Source organism: Amphibalanus amphitrite, unplaced genomic scaffold (genome assembly GCF_019059575.1).
Source record: "Amphibalanus amphitrite isolate SeventyFive unplaced genomic scaffold, NRLGWU_Aamphi_draft 001758F_arrow, whole genome shotgun sequence".
In the NCBI taxonomy this organism is placed as follows: domain Eukaryota; kingdom Metazoa; phylum Arthropoda; class Thecostraca; order Balanomorpha; family Balanidae; genus Amphibalanus; species Amphibalanus amphitrite.
Genome location: NW_024883251.1, coordinates 46,668 through 68,052, shown reverse-complemented (window position 1 = coordinate 68,052; position 21,385 = coordinate 46,668). Strand labels below are relative to the sequence as shown.

The 21,385-nt window shown below is 46.6% G+C and overlaps 2 protein-coding genes across 5 annotated transcripts in view; one reads left to right on the top strand and one right to left on the bottom strand.

Annotated features, from left to right (window-relative positions):
- LOC122375017 (myosin-IIIb-like) overlaps positions 1-4,579 on the top strand; it is a 47,427-nt gene extending 42,848 nt beyond the window's left edge. The window contains exons 18-19 of the mRNA XM_043354156.1: positions 172-3,310; positions 3,732-4,579. Coding sequence (XP_043210091.1) covers positions 172-326 — 155 coding nt within the window. The 3' untranslated portion in view covers positions 327-3,310; positions 3,732-4,579. The remainder of the gene's footprint in view (positions 1-171; positions 3,311-3,731) is intronic.
- Positions 4,580-11,753: 7,174 nt separating this feature from the next.
- The window catches only part of LOC122375016 (rab11 family-interacting protein 4-like), a 53,996-nt gene continuing 44,364 nt past the window's right edge, over positions 11,754-21,385 (bottom strand). Inside the window, exons 8-14 of one of the 4 annotated variants that reach the window (XM_043354151.1) lie at positions 17,688-17,813; positions 16,840-16,958; positions 16,106-16,473; positions 15,656-15,783; positions 15,323-15,379; positions 14,083-14,109; positions 11,754-13,155 (exon numbers count right to left, since the gene is read on the bottom strand). In XM_043354151.1, the coding sequence (XP_043210086.1) occupies positions 13,033-13,155; positions 14,083-14,109; positions 15,323-15,379; positions 15,656-15,783; positions 16,106-16,473; positions 16,840-16,958; positions 17,688-17,813 (948 nt within the window). In that variant the 3' untranslated portion in view covers positions 11,754-13,032. The remainder of the gene's footprint in view (positions 13,156-14,082; positions 14,110-15,322; positions 15,380-15,655; positions 15,784-16,105; positions 16,474-16,839; positions 16,959-17,687; positions 17,814-21,385) is intronic. The other 3 variants (XM_043354153.1, XM_043354154.1, XM_043354155.1) reach the window with 3 other exon arrangements.

The window sequence follows — 21,385 nt, the reverse complement described above, 5'->3', positions numbered from 1 at the left end:
GGCGAATGTAGACTAGCAAAGTAACAAACAAGTTAAACCGTGTAGTTTCTGAATGCCAGCTAACAAACTAGTTAAACCGTGTACTGTGTAGTTAGTCTAAACCAGCCACTAGGCAGTAACATTAGCCCACTGTTTACCACCTTCTAACCAGTTTTGCCACCTTTCCCTCAGAGGGCGGAGGCGAGGTGACGCTTCTGAAGGGTGAGAAGGTACTGGTGGTGGGAGCGGCCACCCGGCGCGGTCACCTGCTGGTACAACATCCGTCCGGTACCATCGCCGTACCGTACCAGTACATGGAGCTGAAACCGCTCCCGGCGCCCACCTGAGTACACCGTGCGGAAGGCGACCCCACGCGTCGGGTCTCTGGTGTATCCCCCGGTTTTCGGTCCGCGTGTGCGTTCGTGGCTCGTTCCCGATTTGTGCTTTTGTTGTGTGTTGTTTTGATGTGCTCCAAGGCATGGCTAAGTACGCAGGAACGTGGTGAAGCTAGGCCAACGGGTGGTTTGAGCCTGACTTCGCCTCGTAGAACGCAAGGCTTTGATGGACGCCAGTAGAATCACAACACGACGTGAATTAGGGGTGTTTGGTCATGGCGAGTCAATAATACTCAGAGTGGAGCAGAGATGATGCCACGACAAATATCACGAATCCGTTCCAACTGTGCCAAATCGATTGTTGATCCGCAGTCGCCATGATATCTAGAAGCGATCCGTTATATCGATTAGCACACCAACCGACTCGCAGTTCTCTCAAGGTGCCAAGGTAGCTCACACGAAGCTCTGGCACGACGTTAGTCACCAATGGCCGCCCGTAGCCGGCTGGTGCTCGCGTCACCAATCGGACCTCACTATTCTCCGGTATTTGTGCTCCCGTTTGTGTGTGTGGCTGCTGTGTGTACTGTTTGAGTGTTCCATGTATTTCACTGGGAATGCATTTAGCCTGAGGTTTTGCTCAAGAGTGAATGTAAATATTGTTCTGTCGTAATGTATTCGGTGAGCATTATTTGTGTGTTAAATATTTTCTAGCGTCACCGGCTTGGTGTTACGTATCTATGGTGTAGTATTGCCGGTCTTTGTCCGTCTTTAAGCTGGACAGGAAAACGCTCCTGCCTGTCATCCGTCCCAAGCATACAACGTACATTGTTCCTCAATGCAAGTGTCGATTGCAATGAAATATTGCTCCAGTCGTTAATAAAAATTGACAAATCAATTGAGTGTTTTTCTTTCATATCGTTCGCAATTTTATATCACCGTTCGTTCGAAACTACTCAACTCATGCCATAAATTATCAGAACTTAAAAAGACACTACTTCGATTAACTATCAATGTCTAGGACAGCAGCAAACTTTTACAAATTCACAGCACCTTTCGGATTGATCAAAGCAATTAACTTCATGTAATCTACTTTTGGACGGGAAACAAGCAGCATTTGACGCATGCACCGTTTTGAAATGACCAGCGGTACAGAATAATCACTCTGTAATCGCTCACTGGTTCTACCACAGCTAAATGTGCATGCTTATTCAGTAAGCTAACCCAAACACTAATTAAACCAACATCGTATAAACCATTCGCAAGTTGGTAGCAATGCGAGCACATTTGGCATACCTTCAGTGATGTCCCCTTTGCTGTCAGAAATCGAGCCAAGCTGTTACACTTCCATAGTTGAACATGCCTGGCCTTTGGAATCTATCCAAACGTCTTTGCGGCTTGAAAACGCCTTGGAAATACCAGGCATTCAAGCCAAAACAATTGAGCCAGATGTAACATGCCACAACTTTTTCACTCCGCCTTCGTCCTTTCTTCAACCAGCAGCTTTTTCAACAGTTTGGCTCCTGTCCCGATCTGGTAGAGCGAGTCGTTGACTCGAGTCAGCATCTCGGGCCGACTTATAGCCGGCGACGCGGGACAGGAGCGCTCTTCTTTTACATCTTGCGCGCGATTAAACGCCTTATTGATCCGTTTCAAGCTATTGTTCACACTCACACTAATGTCCTGAAGCTCTTGCATTGTTTTTCCGATGCCGTCGTCCTCGATGCTATCCTCTGGAGTCGCATCTTCGCTGCCTGGAAGTCTCCTCGACGAGCAGTATCTTTCTCGTCGTTCAGCTAAAGGGTCATCCCTGCGTCTTCCACGGTCGCAAGGCTCGTAGTTTTCTCGCGATCCCGTGCGTGCTGCGTCTCTCGACTTGTGACCTTGCCAGTTGGTCATGAGATCTCGATATCGCTCTTCGGGGCTCCTTTTCATCGATCTTTGGCAGTCTCGATCGTCACCACCACGTCTCCTTGAGGCATTATTTTCTGAAGCAGACCTTTTCGGCATTCGAGCAAGAGCTGGTGCTATCAAGCTCTCAAACTCTTTGCATTTCTTATATGGCCTAAGTAGTTGGGGCTTCATCCCTTCTTCGAAGTCCATAACCTGTGCTAGGACGTTTGCCAGTTCTTCGTTCATAGTTCGTTCCACCTGATGAAGCCCTTTTTCTAAACTTCGGAAAGTCATGTCCATGCGACCTTTGACAGTTTTCAAAATCTGATGAAAATCTGGGGATCCTTGGCGCTTAGATGGCTGGTCTCGTCGACTCGTTCCATTGCGCTGTATTTGGCTGTTTCTTCCAGCACAAGGTCTGTCACCTTTACCGTTATCTCTTCTACTTTTGTCAGGCTTCACATTTTTATTACCGTTTCTGTAATCCATGCCTGGTTGTTGACGCGTTGTTCGTTCGTCTTGCATCGAATTGCTCTGTATTGATCCAGAGACGCGATTTTGATCCCGATCCCCACCCCGTCGTTTCGGAAAATCGTCAACTATCATTCAATTTTCGGGCATACTCGAAATTTATGTACCTTGACATAAGTAGGTTAAATATAATAAATGCATTTTTATTCACCTATGAAACTTCTGACGCTTCCGACGCTGTTGCGCCATTCATATTTTTTTTTTTCTGAACGTAAAATGACTCAACTAATTTCGTGACTGAGTGAGACCGAAACTTCCGTTTTGTTGAGGTCAAAATTTTTGTTGCAATATATGCATCTGCTGAATGGAGCAACATAACTCCATACAGCGCGAGATCAGCTCAAGACTTATTGTTGACATTTCAAAGTGTACATCAGCAGCAACTTTTGGGAGCTGTTGAAAAATATTTTTGATAAAAGCACGATAGGTGTTATATTTATTTCTAAATTTCAGCAGTTATAAATTTTCCGTACGTCTCCTATTCTCCTACATGAGTTGGTAAATAATGGGATCAAGAGGCCGACGTGGCGATCCATCTGACCGCTGGAGCAACGAATATATTGACCCGGAAACAGGTGAGGGTCGCATCGGAACGGTTTCGGTGCAATATGATATAGTGTCATAGTTAGTCGGTATTTATCAATATTTTGGTACTATTTTAAACGTAACGTAATGTAAGAACCATTTAAGCGAATAGGCGTTGCGCTTCAATTAAGGCAACCATTCAAGTTTAACTAATTTATTGCTCACTTGAAGGTAGCAAAACATGCATAAAATGTAAAACGTCTAGAAATGTAGAGAGCGCCTATAAATACTGAGACGATTGTATTATACTGCATCATTTTTATCGAGCTAATGTAACGTTTAAAAATTAAACTACAGTTAAAATGCATCACACAGTAACGCGGAGTCTTTTAAACTTCAACGCTCGCAAACAATACCAACAAAGCTGACAATACAGCCTGCAGATCATACGTACCTCTCTGTGCCTTCCAGGTGAGCTCGTCAGGGAGGAGTACGACCGTCGTGTGGAGGACGTTTGCGGTGAGAAGTACGAGTACGAGCGCGCCATCGTAACCCGGGAGCAGGCCGACGACATGTCCTCGCGGCGGCGCGGCGGGGGCGGAGGGAGTATGCGCGGCTGCGGTCGCTCGCGGGACCCGTGCTCTCGCGGTGGTGGAGGTCGAACCAGAAGCCGCGTTTCTGACGACATGGACTGCGGCGGCGGCGGCGGCGGCGGCCGCGGGGGGTACCGCAGCATGGTGCAGCCGCGGCCGCCCTTCCGCGACCCCTGCCGAAAGGAGGGTGACCCACCGAACCCAAACACTGACGAAGCGCTGGCCAAGGTGGAGGAAAAGTTCAACAACCTCGAGAAACAGCTGAAGGAGTCGTGTGATAACCTCAACAGCGGACTCTGCAAGGTGCAAGCGTGCATGACTGACGGCTTTTCACAGGTGAATAGCAAAATGAAGGAGATTGAAAAGAACACCGATAAGACATTACAAAACATCGACGATCAGATACGTTCTGCTGAAGAAGAGCTCAACAAGAGCCTGAGACTGCTGAGCAATGACATCGCTGAAACGCAAGAAACTTTTTGCAGAAATCTCGACAAGGCAAAGAGAGACGTAGATAAAATGGAAAAGTTTTTCAAGAGAGAAATATGTGAAACCATTAGGGATCTCAAGACGAATAACTGTTGATGACTTTTGTTTTCGTTTTGCGTCCAGACGACTCCCATCTTGTTTCACGTTTTTATTTGAAATTGCTCATCTGCGAAATGACTAGACTTTTTTGTTGACAATAGTATAGTATGGTTTGTAATAAATGCATGTAAAACAACAGTCTGACTCCGTTCTTAAACGGCGTTTTATGTAAAAAGAGAAGGCATGGGAATGCAATATAATTATGATAAAGATACTGCCCTCTCCTGCTCTGAAGCATCAATCTCCTACGTTTCTTTTTTATCGTATTAATAAATTCAGCATCTATATATCGCTAAACGAACGGATAGCTAAGCTAGGATCCGAAGGTGATCCGAAGGTGATGGTGGGTATTTTATTGCGTTTTTATCCCTTTTTAAAATGAATTCAAAAGTTTAGGCCATAAATGCACTATTAGGTATAGTATGTCACTAAGATCCGAACTCGCGCTACAAGAGAAATTAATGCAAAATCACTATCCTTACCACTCGATCATGAAGTTCCAAAAGACGGCATAATCTATACGCGATCTGACATATCTGCTTATTCATTTACTGAAACCAGCACATTCTGTGTCTTATTACGTTATGTTCTTTTCGCTCGTGCCGAGACGTGCCGCCATTCTTAGATTGCCTGGGCGCGCCCATGCGCCGACCCAGCTAACTTGACCGGAAGCGGGGTCGGCTGCGCAGCCCTTCTCAGTGACCCACGCGGGTGGGGCAGTGACTTGAGTTTGTTGTGCTGGTGCGGTGTAGGGGCAGAGTGCAGTGTTGGTGCGTGCGTATAGAAATAAGAACGTGTGAATTGAACTTAGTAGACTGACAACCTAGTAGAATTGGTGGACAAACAGACATAAATACAGTAGACATACAGTGTGACCTGTCAGAGTGACCCACCTGTCAGACTCGAGCCGAGAGCGTCCGCACGTTCCGAGTGAGGGCTCAGTGGAGTGAGGGCTAGCGTTCAGTGATCAGTGTTCAGTGGTCAGTGGTCAGTAGTCAATGGTGAGTGGTCATTGGTCAGTGCTGTAAGGTGGCCGACGTAGTGAAGAAATCGCCGACGCTACGGGATCTACCGAGTGACCGTGACTTTCTACGATCATCTGCTGCACCTGACATCCGCTTGGACCCACGAAGGTAAGTCCTCGCAGCTGATTGCATTTGTAAAATTGGTGCCCTCTTTTTATCCCTCGCCATGGCAGGGGGGGTCGATGCGACCCCCCCCCCCATAAGGTTTTTGGAAGATAGCGTAAAAACGGTGGCGTGCAGCGCCGCCAAATTTAGCACAGCCTATGGGGCAACCTTTTTACATATGACCTGAAAATTTCAGGTCCGTGTGACCTTGGGTCAGGTCACCAGGTCAGAAAAAACGGTACGAGTTCATGGTCAAATTTCAATTTTCTTTTTGCACCTGTCCAACTCGCAGTTTTGGACTGAGATCCTTCAAACTTTCAGGATGTGCTTAGTTCACCGAGTTGTATAACATATATTTCGGGTTTTTTGAGGTCACTGACCTGAGGTTAGTTAGAGGTCATTACGTCGTAATGTTAAGCCTATGGGAAAAATACTGGAGATATCCGCTTCGTTCTATCACTTTTGTGCTTTGAAACCACAATACCTAACAGCAAGTCACTTGGTGCTTCTTTGTTTGGTGTACTTATCCATGGGTCAGGTCAAATGAGGTCAACTGAGGTCAAATGACGTTTTTGCCAATAACTTGGCACATAATGACACTAGAGTTTAAAAAATGGTGTCATTGTGTTCCTGGTGATCAGCCAAATCGAATGATATGCGATATAATGCAATTTGGTTAACTTTAACTTAATTAATTAATTAAAGTTTACTTAAAAATTAAGAAAAACTTAATTAAGTACACTTAAAGGGACTATCCCACCTTTAACATGCTATGCTATGCCACCCTACCGCGTTAGGGTGGCATAGCAGCTATTTCAGGTGATTAAGCAGACGATATCTCGAAAAGTAGCAGTAATAGGCAATAATCGTCAATAGGGCATGGCAGACAATTGACTAGTTGTTTGCATGACATGCTCATCTTTAGCGGCTCGAAATAATATTTCTCAAAAAGTCTAACTAAAGAGCAAGTTGTTGTTGATTATCATTGACTTGTGTTTGGGGGTTCATAATGACTTAATTATTGATTTTGGCCCAAAATTTTTGACAGCATTGTGTGCGTTGATCAATTCTGAGCTGAGGGACATATATTTTATTCAGATTATAAACATTCGTTTTTCATAAATTTCAGCGCTTTAAAGAGCGCCGGGCCGTCAGTAGAGCGGCGAGGTGACAATTGCCCCTACATCATGTGGTTTAAGGTTAAGGTTAAGGTTAAGGTTGATGAGCTAGGTTAGACTTGGTCTATTTGGTGCTCATGTCCGGTAGGATGTTACATAGAAGGATCAACAGTAGACATATGTAGGATTGATGACTAGGAATGGCAGGTGGTAGCCCAGTGTCGGTCGAGTCTGTTCTTGAAGGCATTTGTAGAAGGCGCAGAAACAACATGATCAGGGAGCTCATTCCAGGGCGTAACGACTCTATTCGAGAAAAACTTGGCTCTGAAGTGATGGGCTGCTCTCTTTTTCTCCAGCTTCAAGTGGTGTCCCCTGGTCCTTGTGTTATCTTGTAGTTTGAACAGCTTCGTGGGGTCAATATCTAACTTGTTGGTAAGAATCTTGTAGGTTTCAATCAGGTCACCACGAGCAGCCCTGTCCTTCATGCTCATCAGGTCCAGCTTCCTTAGCCTGTCCTCATAAGAAAGATTTCTGATTTCTCGAACGAGTTTGGTTGCTCTCCTCTGAATCTTCTCCAACTTCAGTATATCCTGGGCCATATGGGGTCCCACTGTTGGAAAACAGTAGTCCATGTGTGGTCGAACGTAAGTAGTGTAGAGAGCCTTGAAGTTTTCAGTGGTGAGACGACTGAAAGTCATCTTGAGTAGTCTCAGCGCTACCATGGCTTTCTTAGCTGCTGCGTCACAGTGAGCAGTGGCCTTCAGGTCCTTTGAAATGATGATACCAAGATCACGTTCAAGATCAGTCTTCTTTAGTATCATGCTAGTCCCCTTATCATCAGTCATTTCATATTCAAAAGTGGCATCAGCATGACCACAGTGCATGATTTTGCATTTGTCGGTATTGAATTTAAGTAACCATTTTGAAGACCAGTCCATAAGCTTTTCTAGGTCTGATTGCAGAACCTCACAGTCATTGACAGATGAAATCCCACGAAATAACTTGGTGTCGTCAGCAAACAGTTTACATTCGCTTTGGATGAGTTCAGGTAGGTCATTGACGTATAGAATGAATAACAACGGTCCCAAGACCGACCCCTGGGGTACTCCGCTTGTAACATTGATGATACTGGATGTACTCTGACCGACTGTCACCTGTTGGGATCTGTCCGTTAGAAAGCTCTGGATCCATTTAAGTATATTGCCTTTTATGCCGTAAGCCTCCAGTTTCTTGATGAGTCGCTTGTGGGGAACTTTGTCGAATGCCTTTTGGTAGTCGAGATAGATGATGTCAACATTTTGGCCTTCATCAAGCCACCTTGTCCAATCCTCAAGTGACTCTAATAGGTTCGTTTGACATGATCTACCTTTTGTGAAGCCGTGTTGATGTGTACTCAACAGATTGTTTCTTTTCAAGTGTGAGCATACTTCTTTCAGGATCAGTCTTTCAAGAACTTTACATAGTTGACAGGTCAGGCTTACTGGCCGATAGTTCTGCGGCTTCTTCTTGCTACCCTTTTTGAATATGGCAGTGATCCTTGCTCGTTTCCACATTAATGGGAGTATACCAAACTGTAGGGATCTGTTAAACAGCATGGTGACTGGTTTGGTAAGTTGGTCCACACATCTTTTCAAGATGATTGTCGGTATGCCATCTGGACCTGCTGCCTTCCCTTCTTGGAGATTTAGCAGTTGGTTGTGCACCTCAATTTCTGTCAGTTGGATGCCTGTTAATGAAAGTTCATCACCAACACGGTCCTGAAACTCGGGTAACGGTCCTGTACCTTCGGTTGTAAACACTGATTGGAAGAACTTGTTCAGGGTATCAGCTGCCTGATGGTCATCTTCGGTTATTTTTCCTTCATCAGTCTCTAAACCTTTTACTTCTGGTTTCACCTTGAGTTGATTTCGAATGTATGTATGGATTCGTTTCGGTTCTTTCTTGCCAAGTACTGCCAACTTATTTTCATACTGCTGTCTGGCATTCTTGATGCTTTGCGCAGTCTTGTTTCTTTGCATGGCATAGATGTGATAGGTCTCCTCTGTTCTGGACTGCTGGTAGGCCTTCCAAAGAGCATGTTTGAGTTTGCCTCTTTTAACAGTTTCTTTGTCCACCAGGGTGCTAGCTTGTGATTGCCATTGCGTCTCTTCCAAATGGGTACATGTTCATGAATAGCTTTCATCAAGACATTGTAAAAACCACTCCACATGGCTTCCATGTCCATCTCTCCATATGCATTCCAGTTAACATTTTCCAGACTGTCTTTGATTCGATCGTATCTCCCTTTTTTTAAATTGTACCTGGCTATGTCTATCTTGTTGGTTCCAGAGACATCAAGCATTGATCTAAATTGGTAACACCAGGTCAGGACCAGGTGGTCACTTTTGCCTAATGGCACCCTAGTTTCCACCTGATCTATACTGTATTCTTGATTGGTGAAGATAAGGTCCAGTTGTTTACTGGCGCATATCTCGAAAAGTAGCAGGGAAAAGCAGCAAAGCACCTATATGGAACGAAAGATGAGTAATCAGAGGCTAGTATAAGATGTTCATTTTTAGCCGCTCGAAATAACGTTTTTATAAAAGTCTATTTAAAAATTTAGATATGATTTTTATTTAGGTCTTGCAGCTGCTCGCAAAAAGCTAGCTTATCTTGCAGAAAAGCGATGCAATATGTAAGAATGTTGTTGGTACAGTGAACAACAGTGCCCTGAACTAGTCTGACAGAAAATTGCGTTCAAAACGACAACTGGTCAACTAATAAATATCAACTAAAGATTGGCATTAAAATCGGCGAATGTGGTGGTCACTAGCGGGTCTAAATAGTCTTGTGTTTGGTGACAACTGACCACCTCAATTTCGACCTTAGGGCAAAAATGGCATCAGAATCGTATGCTTTGATCAATTTGGGATCGAATGATACATATTTTGTTCAAAGTGTGGAAAGTCACTCTTGGGGGTATTTCTAGCGCTTTTCCGGTCCGCCGGCCCAGCGTGCGTGGCCCAGGAGCCGGGTTAGAAGGGGGGTGTTCAACCCCCCCCCCCCTCAGCAGGGTGTGGAAGTCCAGGACCCCGAGCGCGGCGCGGGTTAACTTAACATTAGGTCACCGGCATGCAAGCTTGGAGCTTACATTCATTTCATATATTTAAACGTTTCATAATTCTCGTTACGCTGTCTTTTTTCTGAAAGGTGCAACTTCTGATACCTACATCCCGTTGTTGTTTTCTGGCGACCATTTACCTTTTTTAGGAGAGATCATTTGACATGACCTGATAAACTGACCTTGGCCTGACCTGTGTCTAATTGTTTATTAACATATCCGTAGATGTAGGTAATACAATGTGTACCAATTATGTCGACGTTATCCAAGCCGTTTAGGTTTTTACAAGAAGCCAGGACGGATGTCACTACCGCTACGGTGCGAAGTGCGGACTACTCCAAAATGAAATACAAATTGTCCATTGAAACTTTGCCATCAGCACAGAGGCCTAATTACACCAATGCGTAATAAGGTTGATCGGTCCCGGCCCATCTGAACGTTGCCCGGTCGAACTATGTCTACCTGATGTGGATGATGATCTCTGAGCTGCCCTCGGATCTCTGAGCTAACCAGTCTCCGGTTTCTGATCGATGCTTTCTCTGATCTCTGCTTGACCTCTTGCTGTCACGCTCCCGTCTGGCCGCTGTCATTTCTCCCGAGTCCCTCAGTCGTATTTTACCTGGATCTGACTAGAGAGAACGAAGGTCCCAATTCGAAAACTTTTGCGGGAATCGACCACCTGGCCCCTTCGACACCCATTGCTCGCACTTAAGCTCCCTAATCCTACCCGCAAATATGTGGTTCTGCACGTTTCCACATCACACTAACCTTCCAGGCGGTGGGGGGGGGGGGCATTTTTTTGCCCCTCTTTAGTTTTTTCGATAATCTCGAGAACCGCTGCGCCGATCGTCACCAAACTTTCAGTACCCTCCCGGGAGCAGCTAGCGCACATGGTGACCAAATTTTTTTCCAAAGGCTATGATAGGTTGGCCGCTAATGACGTCAGAGTGACGTCATTTTTGCCATTTTCGACCCAAAAAAGGTTTCGCGTGAAGAGCTGTCAGGCATACAGCTTTAGAGATACAGAAAAATGTTTCGACATAAAAGGTGTGGAATCAAAAGGGCTACAAAACTGCCATTTCGGTTTTTCGAATTTTTTGGATTTTGACCCCCAAAAATCAAAAAATAGATTTTTTGAATATAATAGCCGAAAAATCCAAAAAGTTTTTGAATTTCGAAAAAAAACGGAATATATGTGATAGCCCCTACCGCCTTCTATCTACATACCAAATTTGAGATCGATACCTCTTTTTTTGGCCAAGTTATAGCGAAAAATTGTTCAAAATTGATGACGTCAAATTTTCAAACTCAATTTTTAGCAATTCTAGACCTCGTAGCGCAAAACAAAGACCACCATTAGACTCCCCGTGACGAGCTGCATCGAATCGATACCCATTTTATGCAAAAATATCAATTTTGAAATTTGACCTTCTTTGACCTGACCTGGACCTGACCTCCACCAGAAAGTGACCTAAACCGTACCTGATGGTCTTATAACCAACACCATTGAGTTGGAAATGAAAAACTGGCCATAAAACATGCATCGCATAATCTTAGTAAAGTTGGGCTCATGTGGTGACCCTTGGTGACCTTTGGTGACCTGACCTGTGACCTGACCTGGTATGACCAGTGACATCTAATAGCAACATATGTACTAGACAACTGACGCCTTATCGCTGATTTTCGACAAAATGCGTTTTACTCGGTGTTATAGCGCTTTCCCTAGAAGCCCCGTGAACGGTCAAACATTTTATCTTTGACCTGACCTGTGACGTCATCGGTGACCCCGAGGTCAATGAAATTTGGTTTCCTTCGACAAATTTGACAGGGCTATCGAACGCCGTTTGAATTTTCCGGATCCGTCCAGTAGTTTCGGAGATACGGGGGGGGGGCAAAAAAGTGCCCCTCCCCCCACCGCGCGGAAGGTGGCTGGTAGGCCCACCGCCTGCCGGGCTAAAACACGATTGATGATACGCATGTGTATTGTATATACGATGCTGCTGACAAATGTTAACGGCGCGCAAACTGCGAGAGAAAAATACACTTTCAGAGCAACTCTGGACGGATGCACTCAACGATATGATTCACACGCATTCATAAAAACTCGCGACCAAAAACAGCATAAAATGGGGTAAAATGTGTTTCGCGGCTTTTAACAGGACCGGTAAAATTTGCTAGCGCTTATCGTTTAATAACAACCTGGCATACAAGGTAGAGCATAACGAGCACTTTAGCAAGCGGCATCGGTCCATATGCATTTCCAAACTGCTGATGGCGATTAAATAAAGTAGACGTAGCAAAGAGTTCACCTAACAGCCTATTTTTGTCAGCTACGCCAGCACGATTCCAGCGACGTACAAATTCCACACATGGGTTCTGTGGATTCCGACATAAATGGGCTCAGGCCAACGACATCACTAACATTCCCTGGCGGACCACTCGCAGACACTAGACATTTCTAAGTTCACCGCTAGATGGCAGCAGATATTTCACGCCTCGAGACGCTCCCGGCCACATACAGACCACTAGCGACATCTGTAGCCGGTTCCGGGAACTATCACTTCCGTCTCAGGCTTACCCCTGCCCACTTCCGGGGTTGACATTAGATGGCAGCACCGGCGGTCGGAGCAACAGCCAATCGGATCCTCCGACACATCCCGATGACCTGTCAGAAGGTGCGACACAACCGGGCAGCCAATCATATTTCAAAACACATCAAATCTACAGACGAAATCGTTTCAGTAGCCACGCAATTTCTTCATCAAACATCGCACCAGAACAAATTACAAACATCGAGGCACTCTAAATCGGAACAAAATTAGACACGCCAAACCCTTCTCGTATTCAACAACCCTCTCAGCCTTTCATACAGCCCTCTCATACATCGACCATACATCCCCGCATTTATGTCTTTTTTAACACATTTTTTTAAAAATATATTGTCAGTCTCTGATCTAGGCGCGGGGCTGTATAGCCGAGGGCTAGAGTCACGACTCCCCCAACTCGGAGTCAGAAGAGTCAGAGTTGTGACTCTAATGTCTCAAAGGCCAGATCTGCCTCATTTGATCAGCTCAGACAAAGATGTCGATGGCTATGTCCGCGGGCTTTTTCGAGGCATCGGTCGTTTGAGAGCTTAAGAGTTGGAAACTTGAGAAGGCAGCCGAGCGAGTTGTAGAATGCGGAGCGCTGGAGACTCGAGACTGTGAGAGTTTGAATCACTTTGTCCCCCTAGGTCGGTCGGCGTCAGTGACTTCGTTTGACCTCCAAGAGCTGTGGATGGTTCTCGACAATGTTGAGCAGGATGCCGTCAATGTAGTTCCGAAGCTGCTTGTTCACCTCCTGCTGCTCCAGAAGCGACTGCTTCAACTGGAAAGAAAACAGAGATAATGGTTTGAGATGGGAGATAGCGGACAATCTTGTTCGAGATCACGTAATCGTATGATTTTTCATGAATGAATGAATGAATGAATGAACGGATGTACGAACGAACGAATGAACGAACGAACGAACGAACGAATGAATGAACGAGTGAATAAATGAATGAATGAATGAATGAATGAATGAATGAATGAATGAATGAATGAATGAATGAATGAATAAACGCATGTATGACTTTAAAAAGACAGAAATGCTGAATGCTTTGATTTCTCATATATATCGACGAAGATTACCAAACTGAATAACTCACTCGATGCTCATGCAAGGAGGTCAAGCATGGGCAAGGTGTTCGGTCATGCAAGGTGCCCAGTTCTTTCATGGACGTCACGTGAAAGCTAATGTGATCGTGCAAAACTTAAGCCACACATGCGTATATGCAAAGAGAAACAGGGGCATGAAAACCACACTTCACAATCTCATGTATATGTAAAAGAGTGATAATGCAAGCAATACAGTTCTAGTTGTAAGCCATCGAGGAGAGGGCATTTCAAGCGTGTCTTTATTTCCTCTTCCCGACTTATGACGACCTCATTCTTAATTCGTTTAGCAAGCTGTAGAAATAAAGCAAAGGCTTTATTTCTATCGTCAATTCAGATTATGATTATTGTACCCGTCAAATGTCAGGGCATCAAATGTCATGAAAAAAAATATATTTGTGGGGTAACGGTAGACAGCGTCAAAGACAAGCAACTTTGGGAGAAGTCAAAACAGTTCAAGTGCTAACATAGACGTTGGCGACAGGATCATGCAAAGCCAACTTTCGTGCAACTGTGTTAGACGAATTGGAGTGCTGAGCGTCGTTGGAGAAAATTTTGTTAGTTTGGAGAAACATGCGAATTTAGTACTTCTGCTCACCTTCTGTGAGATTTCTGCACTGTCAACCTTGAAACAGAAGGAAATATGACGTCACCATAATGCTTTGGAAGTTTTACCATTAGCCTGCACCGATCCAACCATTAGGGTTACATGTTGCAATAATTTAATGAAATATGACTAATGATGGCAGTAAAGCGGATTGCCGTTTTGAAGTTAAATGACACCTTTTCTTTTTTCAGGACCAACTAAAATGCACTAATAAAAATGCATTAATTATGCAGTAAACGCTTTAAAAAGCATGTAAAAAATGCAACTTGATAACGATGTCAATTAGTTCAATGAGAAACAAGAAATCGACGAATTATCTGTGCTAGTAATTTTGAGTGCAACATGAAGTTTATGCCAGCAGCCAGGGTAGCAGTGTATGCCTGAGCCAACCACCCAAGCACCATGAACCCAAATTAGCTCCCTTCTCCACGAACTAACATTTGTGCATCTAGCTTTAACTAAATAGCGGTGATATCTGGACGGACAAGCAGCTACCGCAAACTCAGACAAGACACACACAAGGCAGACAAACAAACACGGCTAACAAGGCAGGCATAAAGGAAAATCGGATACTGATTTGCGTAAAGGCGTATGTAGCTAAAAGTGCGACAAAACATGTGTGTTTAAAAAAGAGGCACACACTTCGCTAAAAACGAATAGGCATCACTCTTCCAAGAGGTAGTCGCTGAGGCTTAAGGCCGCCCCACACTGGACCTCGCATGCGGGTTGCGAGTTTTTGGGTTTTCGGGTTTCTTCAAAATCAAATAATACAATCTAAGCTGAGTGACCCACACTACCATCTAACAAACAAGTCTGCATGTATTTAGCTTGCGAGCGACCTTGCATCGCATTCCAAAAGTTGATTTTGAGTCAACTTTCGATATTCCTCGCTGCGAGGTCTGCGAGCTCTGAGAGGTTTGCGGGTTTTTCTTTGGAGTCGAATTTTGGTTCGTTGTGCTGGTATTGCGACTATATGTAACTTTCTGAAGGTGAACCGGCTTCACTACATTCATGAAGTTACCATAAGGGAACGGTCTAATCACTCTATGAATTAGTATTATGCCCGCAAACTCAAAACCCGCAAACTCGCAACCCGCATGCGAGTTCCAGTGTGGGGCGGCCTTTAGGACGAGTTGGTGTGTTAAAATAAAAAGGCACTACGGATGACTAAAAAGTACAAGAGCCTAATTCACCTGTACAAGGGTATGTTTAGGCAAGAAACACGTATTACCTGATGATGGAGATGAAAGGATTGGTGGAAGACGTTCGTGACTTTGGTGGGAAGATGCTGCGGAAGGGAAGAATAGGATAATGACCACCATTACCACATACAGTGACCACGGAAGTGGTGAGACCGGGAGTAACACATAAATAAAAAAGGCACTGATGGACGGTACAGTAAACATTAAGTTTCCAAAGTATGAGAAGGAACAAACCAGGAAAGAAGCCTATCATCAAATGAAGGGATACACCATCCAATCATCGTTACGGATGAAACAACACCATAGGATGACCAAAGGACAACAACCGTTCCTCTACAAGCCAAGTCCCATTTTCTTCTTACCTGATCGCCGGACATGTCTCCGAGCTCTGCGGCCAGTGACTTGGCGCCCGAGTCGAGCAGCTGGCGGCCCTCCTGGAGACCAGTGGTCAGCAGCTGCGCCTGCAGCTCATCATTGGCCTCCTGCAGCTCTGTGGAGACGGAGATACGGGTGGAGGGTGAGCGGATGGTTGACAGACAACAAGAGGCGGTATAAGAGCATTGGTCCCTTGGTATTATGGGCCTCGGTGAAACGCGGCAATAATCAGAACGGACGGGCAAAAGCGGATAAAAGGTCAGTTAAAGATAAGCCGAACGCAAGTCGCGGTAAAAGTGACGAAAAGACGAAACATGAAGGCAACTGACGTTGAATGGGCATGGAGTGAAGCAAAACTGACCACAAATCATTCCCTGATTCCTTCCACCAGTGCACTCTCTCACCCTTCCGTCTAACATCTCTCACTCTCCACCCACCTTTATTCTCCTCCCGTAGCCTCCGCACTTCACTCTCCAGGTGATCTTGCTGTAACCGCACCCGTCCCGCCTCGTCCGACTCGGTCTTCAGTCTGAGGTGGGCCGAACGCTGCGTCTCCTGCAGTTCCCCGGCCAGCTCGGCCATCAGCCGCTCCTGGAGAGCCCGCTCCTGCTCCCGCTCCTGACGGCCGCGCCGCTCCAGCTCGGCAGCACGCGCAGTCTCCAGACGCGCCGACTCCAGCGCGGACTGCAGCTCCGAGAGACGCTCGTCGAGGGCGGCACGCTCGGCCAGAGCCTGATGAAGCTGCTGTTGGCAGCGGGAGGCTTCCGCCTCGGCGTGACGCAGCTCCTTCTCTAAGCCTTGTGCTCTGAAATGACCGGAAAATGGGACGGTTGAAAACACGACCTCGTACCCATCCATGGAAACATCCCAGGCTTATGTGTTGAGAATGACATAACTCGTAGAAGTTTAGCTATTTACAAACTTTAAAAGCTGAAAACTCAAAGCGAAACTGGAGCATAAATCCGAATACCGTAAATGCCAGAGAATATGTATGCATGGGGTACGATTGGTGAAAAACTGACTGGTTACGTTTAACACGCCATCTGTGTTTCATATAACTTGCTGCTTCGCATTCAAACGATGCAAAAACTGCAGAAACAATCCCACCACACAGTTACCCACGCTGAGTTCAAACTACCGTCATCCTATAAACAACACCATCGCCACCTACCTGATCTGCTGGTTCTCCACCTCGAGCACCTTCTCGCGCTCTATCCGCTGCATTAGCTCCTTGTGGCGGCGCTGCTCGGCGTCCAGCTGGTCAGCAGCGCGCATCTCCGCCTCACGCAGCTGTGGGAACGAGCGGTCGACGTCAGAAGGTCAGGTCAGGTCAGGTCGGGTCAGTTTAGCGTGAGAGAGGTACGAAATCGTGACTAGCGGCTTCAACAGATTCTTCATAACTTTTTATTAGAGATGCATGAGCAAAGTAAACGCGCAAAGCAAGGATACTCGTACTTGCCGCCGATGGTCAACAACTTTATACCAAAGTCGTTGGAACGCTTTATTGCTTGCTCATGAATGCGCGATAATGGTCTTCGCCAGTCACAGCGCTCGTAAGTGTAGCAGTCACTATCACATTCCAGGCGTCCACACCTATCCGTGCTTCTATCCTAAGGAAACTGAAATCCTTCTCCTCCACGCCGCAATCCCCCTCCGGGCTGGACAGGTAACTTTATCTCATGCGGGCTGCTCCCTTGGAGCGGCACCGCTGCTCCCGAGGGAGCGCACCCCGTAGCCGGGTGCAGTGAGTGCCTTGGGGCTGGGTGGCCTGTCTTCGGACGGGCTCAGCCCCGGCGACTCACTAGGGTGCCTGCCCAGACCAATGTCTCCCCCTAATTCCTATCATCCTTCCGGCTCTGCAATGGTCTTGTCGACCGAAAGGGCCTAACCCAACAAAACAAACAACAAAACAAACAAAAAATCACATTCCAGCATTCCTTCACCCCATCCCATTCGTCCCGTCAGACCTTCTAATTCTCATCCCACCCTATTCCCGCGACCCCGTCCCGTGTTCCTTACCTGTTCCTCCATCATGATGAGCCGCGCCTGCAGTGTGGCATTGTCCTGCTTACTCCGGGTGTAGCGGTCATCGTCGTTATGCTGATTATCAGCCAGCAGAGTCACCTGACGCTCCAGTACCTGCACCTGTGGACACGACAGGTAGGGTCAGGTCAAAATCGGGTCAGGAAGGTCATCAAAAGTCGGTTGAGTCGGGGCCTGTGCCAGGTCAAGAAGGTTATCAAAAGTCGATTGAGTCAGATCAGTGGGAGGAAAGGAAGCTCATTTAAAGTCGGTTGAGTTGGGAACTGGACGGCTGCAGGTCCGTTTGACAGTAAATCGGATTAGCGATAAGGGTAGATGTGAACAATGGTGGGCGCGCTGGAGGGTGTCGCTGTTACTTGTCACTGAAGCCTTAGAACGGCTTAGAACGGGACACAAGATGGACACACTGTCATACATTTGAAGAGACGCAAACGAGGACATTTTTAAATAAAACGAAGCTGTCGGATCGTGAATAATGCAAACAACAAGGGTACCAAAAATACAAAAAGGGGGCATCAATCGATTGAAGACATCGCCGTTATCATGCTCGAGCGTTGCAATCTGTAACAGTTAGCATTTGGAAACGAGAACGTTAAAAAGTTAGAGAAGTTCGACACGCTAGTCTCGCCACTACGTAGTGCGTACCTTTCTATTTGTTTCCAGACACCAAGTCCACAGGTCAGCTTCAGAAAGTTCTGCACCGCATATGCTAAATTGTCCAGCCCACCAATCAAATTCCAGCTCACTGGCGTCCAGCCTGCCATCTATCGGTGACCTTGACCCACCGCTACTGCCATCTAGTGGTGACTCTGAGAAACCACACGCTCCGGCCGCCCGGCGACGCTGCTGCGGCGAGCGGACGGCGCGTAGGAACTGTCTCAACTGCGCTGTGAACGCCGCATTTTGTGCAGTTAACACCGCATTTTCAACCGGCACCTCAAGAAGTCCTCTTCCCAGCCCCGTCAACTCCTCATCCTCTTCAAGGTCACCGTATGACCCCAGGTCACCGTCTGGGCGTCCGAGTGACCTCAGGTCGCCGGCGGATGAGGTCAGGGGCTCGTCCTCCAGACCACTATCGGTCGTGTCGGGTCCGACGGAGGGGTGTCGTCGTCGGTCGGTCGGTGACCCAGACTCAGCCATCGACCGCCCGGGCCGCGGGCCGGTCGCTCAGCTGACCTCCAGTGTACCCGCTGACTCGGGAGGAGGAAATAAATTTGGTTTTATAGCGGCGAGACGAAGTGAGCTTCCCGGTTCGGGCTTTGAAAGATGTTTGCTCTTGAAGTCTTCTGTGCGAAGAGTGACCTCACATTTCGTCGGAGATGATGGTTGTTGCACTTGGCACACCAATCCAAGCCACAAAGTAATCAAATTTTTACGGCATGAATATTTAGGAGCACCATCATGCACTGCCAATAAAACTCTGAAACATGTAAGAACCACAAGGCAGACGACTTTTTAGAATAATAAAACAAAGCAATGTACAGCTTTCACTCTAGCAGTTGACACTCATAAATCATCAAGATTTGCTTACGAGCGCAGACCGCATATCTTTAAAAAAAAACGATGATAATTTTGTTCCAAACAATCAATCATGCCCTACATAGGCCCCTACGAAGACCGTTACACCAAAATAAGTTCATGACCTTCCCAAGGGCAAACACAGGGATGACAAAATACCAACATACACATTTCACGCCGATAGACAGACAAACTGACAGACGGACATACATACACACAGAGACGGACAGGGGACGGACGGCTGCACGGGGGCGGTTGATATGACGTCATATCCGGTGGAGCGACTGCCAACTGTGACGGTCTACTCGTTAGTGGGGACCTGCAGAGGGCAGTGTAGACTCGCCAAGAGAACTAAAACGGAGCGAGGGCACGGGGGTCGTGCGGTGTCTGTTAGAGGTTTAGGAAAGGGAAGTGAGCAGCAAGGTTGGTTAGTGGTTACCGCTTAAAGCGTATGGCCTCACGACGGCAGCTCTTGTTGCAAAAAGAAACTTGCTGCCGTGTTCTGAACAGCAAAGTTATGCGATTTGAGGCAATAAAGGATGAAACTTTCGGAAGAATTCACAACACGTTTACCAAAGCTCTTTTTACTGTGGCAGTAAGCTTGACATAGAATACAGCGTCATTAAAGCCAATTCATACGTGTGCGAAACTTTTGGAGAGTGCAACTATGATGAAGAAAATATTGATGAACTAGGTAAGTGCAGCGGAGCCGTTAGGCCGGTCTCGAGTGGGATTAGGTACACGATACGACAGCCAATACCACTCAAACACAATGTTCCCTAACAGACTCAGAGTCCCTAAAATCACTCAGCGTTCAACCTGCCACACTGTCCACTATACACTACACACTTCGCATGATGCAATTTGCACTGTCGCACACTGATGCTTATTCGCAATGAGCACGATCCTCCTGGCTCTTGGATTCTCCTGGACGATCCTCATGGATTTCACACACTAGTCACTCTGCAAACAAGCCCTATCACATCCCAAGGTAACCCCTAAGAGGGGGGGGGGGCAGAGTCTCGTTGGTTGGTTGGTTTTGGGTTCAGCACCACATCCGGTGGACCAAGGTGCTAACCGGAACTCTCACGCTGTTCCAAGCGGTCAGGTAGCGGCAATGAGGCAGAGTCTCACAAACAACCCCTTCTCCCTGCGCAGGCCCAGCCGGCCGACTGGTCCTCTGGTTCCGCCAGCCGCCGCTGCACCGGTGTGGCGCCACCGTCGCCGGCCCTCCACCGTGGTTGGCCGACGACAGGTCACGGTGTGGTGGTTTCCATGGAAACGTCGCCAGGACATAAGTCACGTACTGAGCAGAGCACGTGAGGGTATTTTGAAGGGGAGTGGGTAGATGGGGATTCATTCATGACTTAAGCTATATCCTGTTGGAAACAGGATGAGTCTGGAATAATGCCTATCGCTAGAATCGCGTTCAATTTATTGAGTCATCTCATACAATAGAGTGACTATCCTCATTGCCTACCCTGAAACATCTTGCGTTGCATGTGAGCTTATGTGGCTGCAGCACAATACCGAATTTAAAAAGTCAGAACGACACCTAAACGTAAAACAGGTCCAACTGCAACGCAAGTGCACCGTTGTCCGAGACTCCGAAACAATGCCCAAATCCAAAGCTTACATGTCATAAACGGCTAAGACCGACATAGTGAAAACAGCTATCAGCTCAAAACGTAACACCACTTTCATAGCTTGTAAAAACCTGCGTTTTCATACATCAAGTTCACCAATTTCTCTTTCCCTTTTCACCAGTAACGCCATGGCAGCCAACGAACCTTGAACTCAGCTAATATGTTACGTCTAGTGTTACAGTTTCACACCCTATTTAATACCCAGCTAACCGTGTAACAAGTCGCGTAACATTGCGATCGCCTGGTGTGCTATATGGTAAGGCACAATGCATGCTGCATAACTCAACAGGAGAAACCTACAAGCACCACATACCTCACTAGATTAACTTCGCTTGCACGCGGCCATATTGCTTTGGAATGACTTTACATCGGCATACAGCCGCGCTTGATGAAACTAAATGCCGTCATTTTAGTCTGAACCCTCAGCACACCTTAGTCTCCATCCACCAAAAATCGTCCGTTAAAGCATCTGGACCACAACAGAAGCAGCACAACGGAAACACAGTGCAC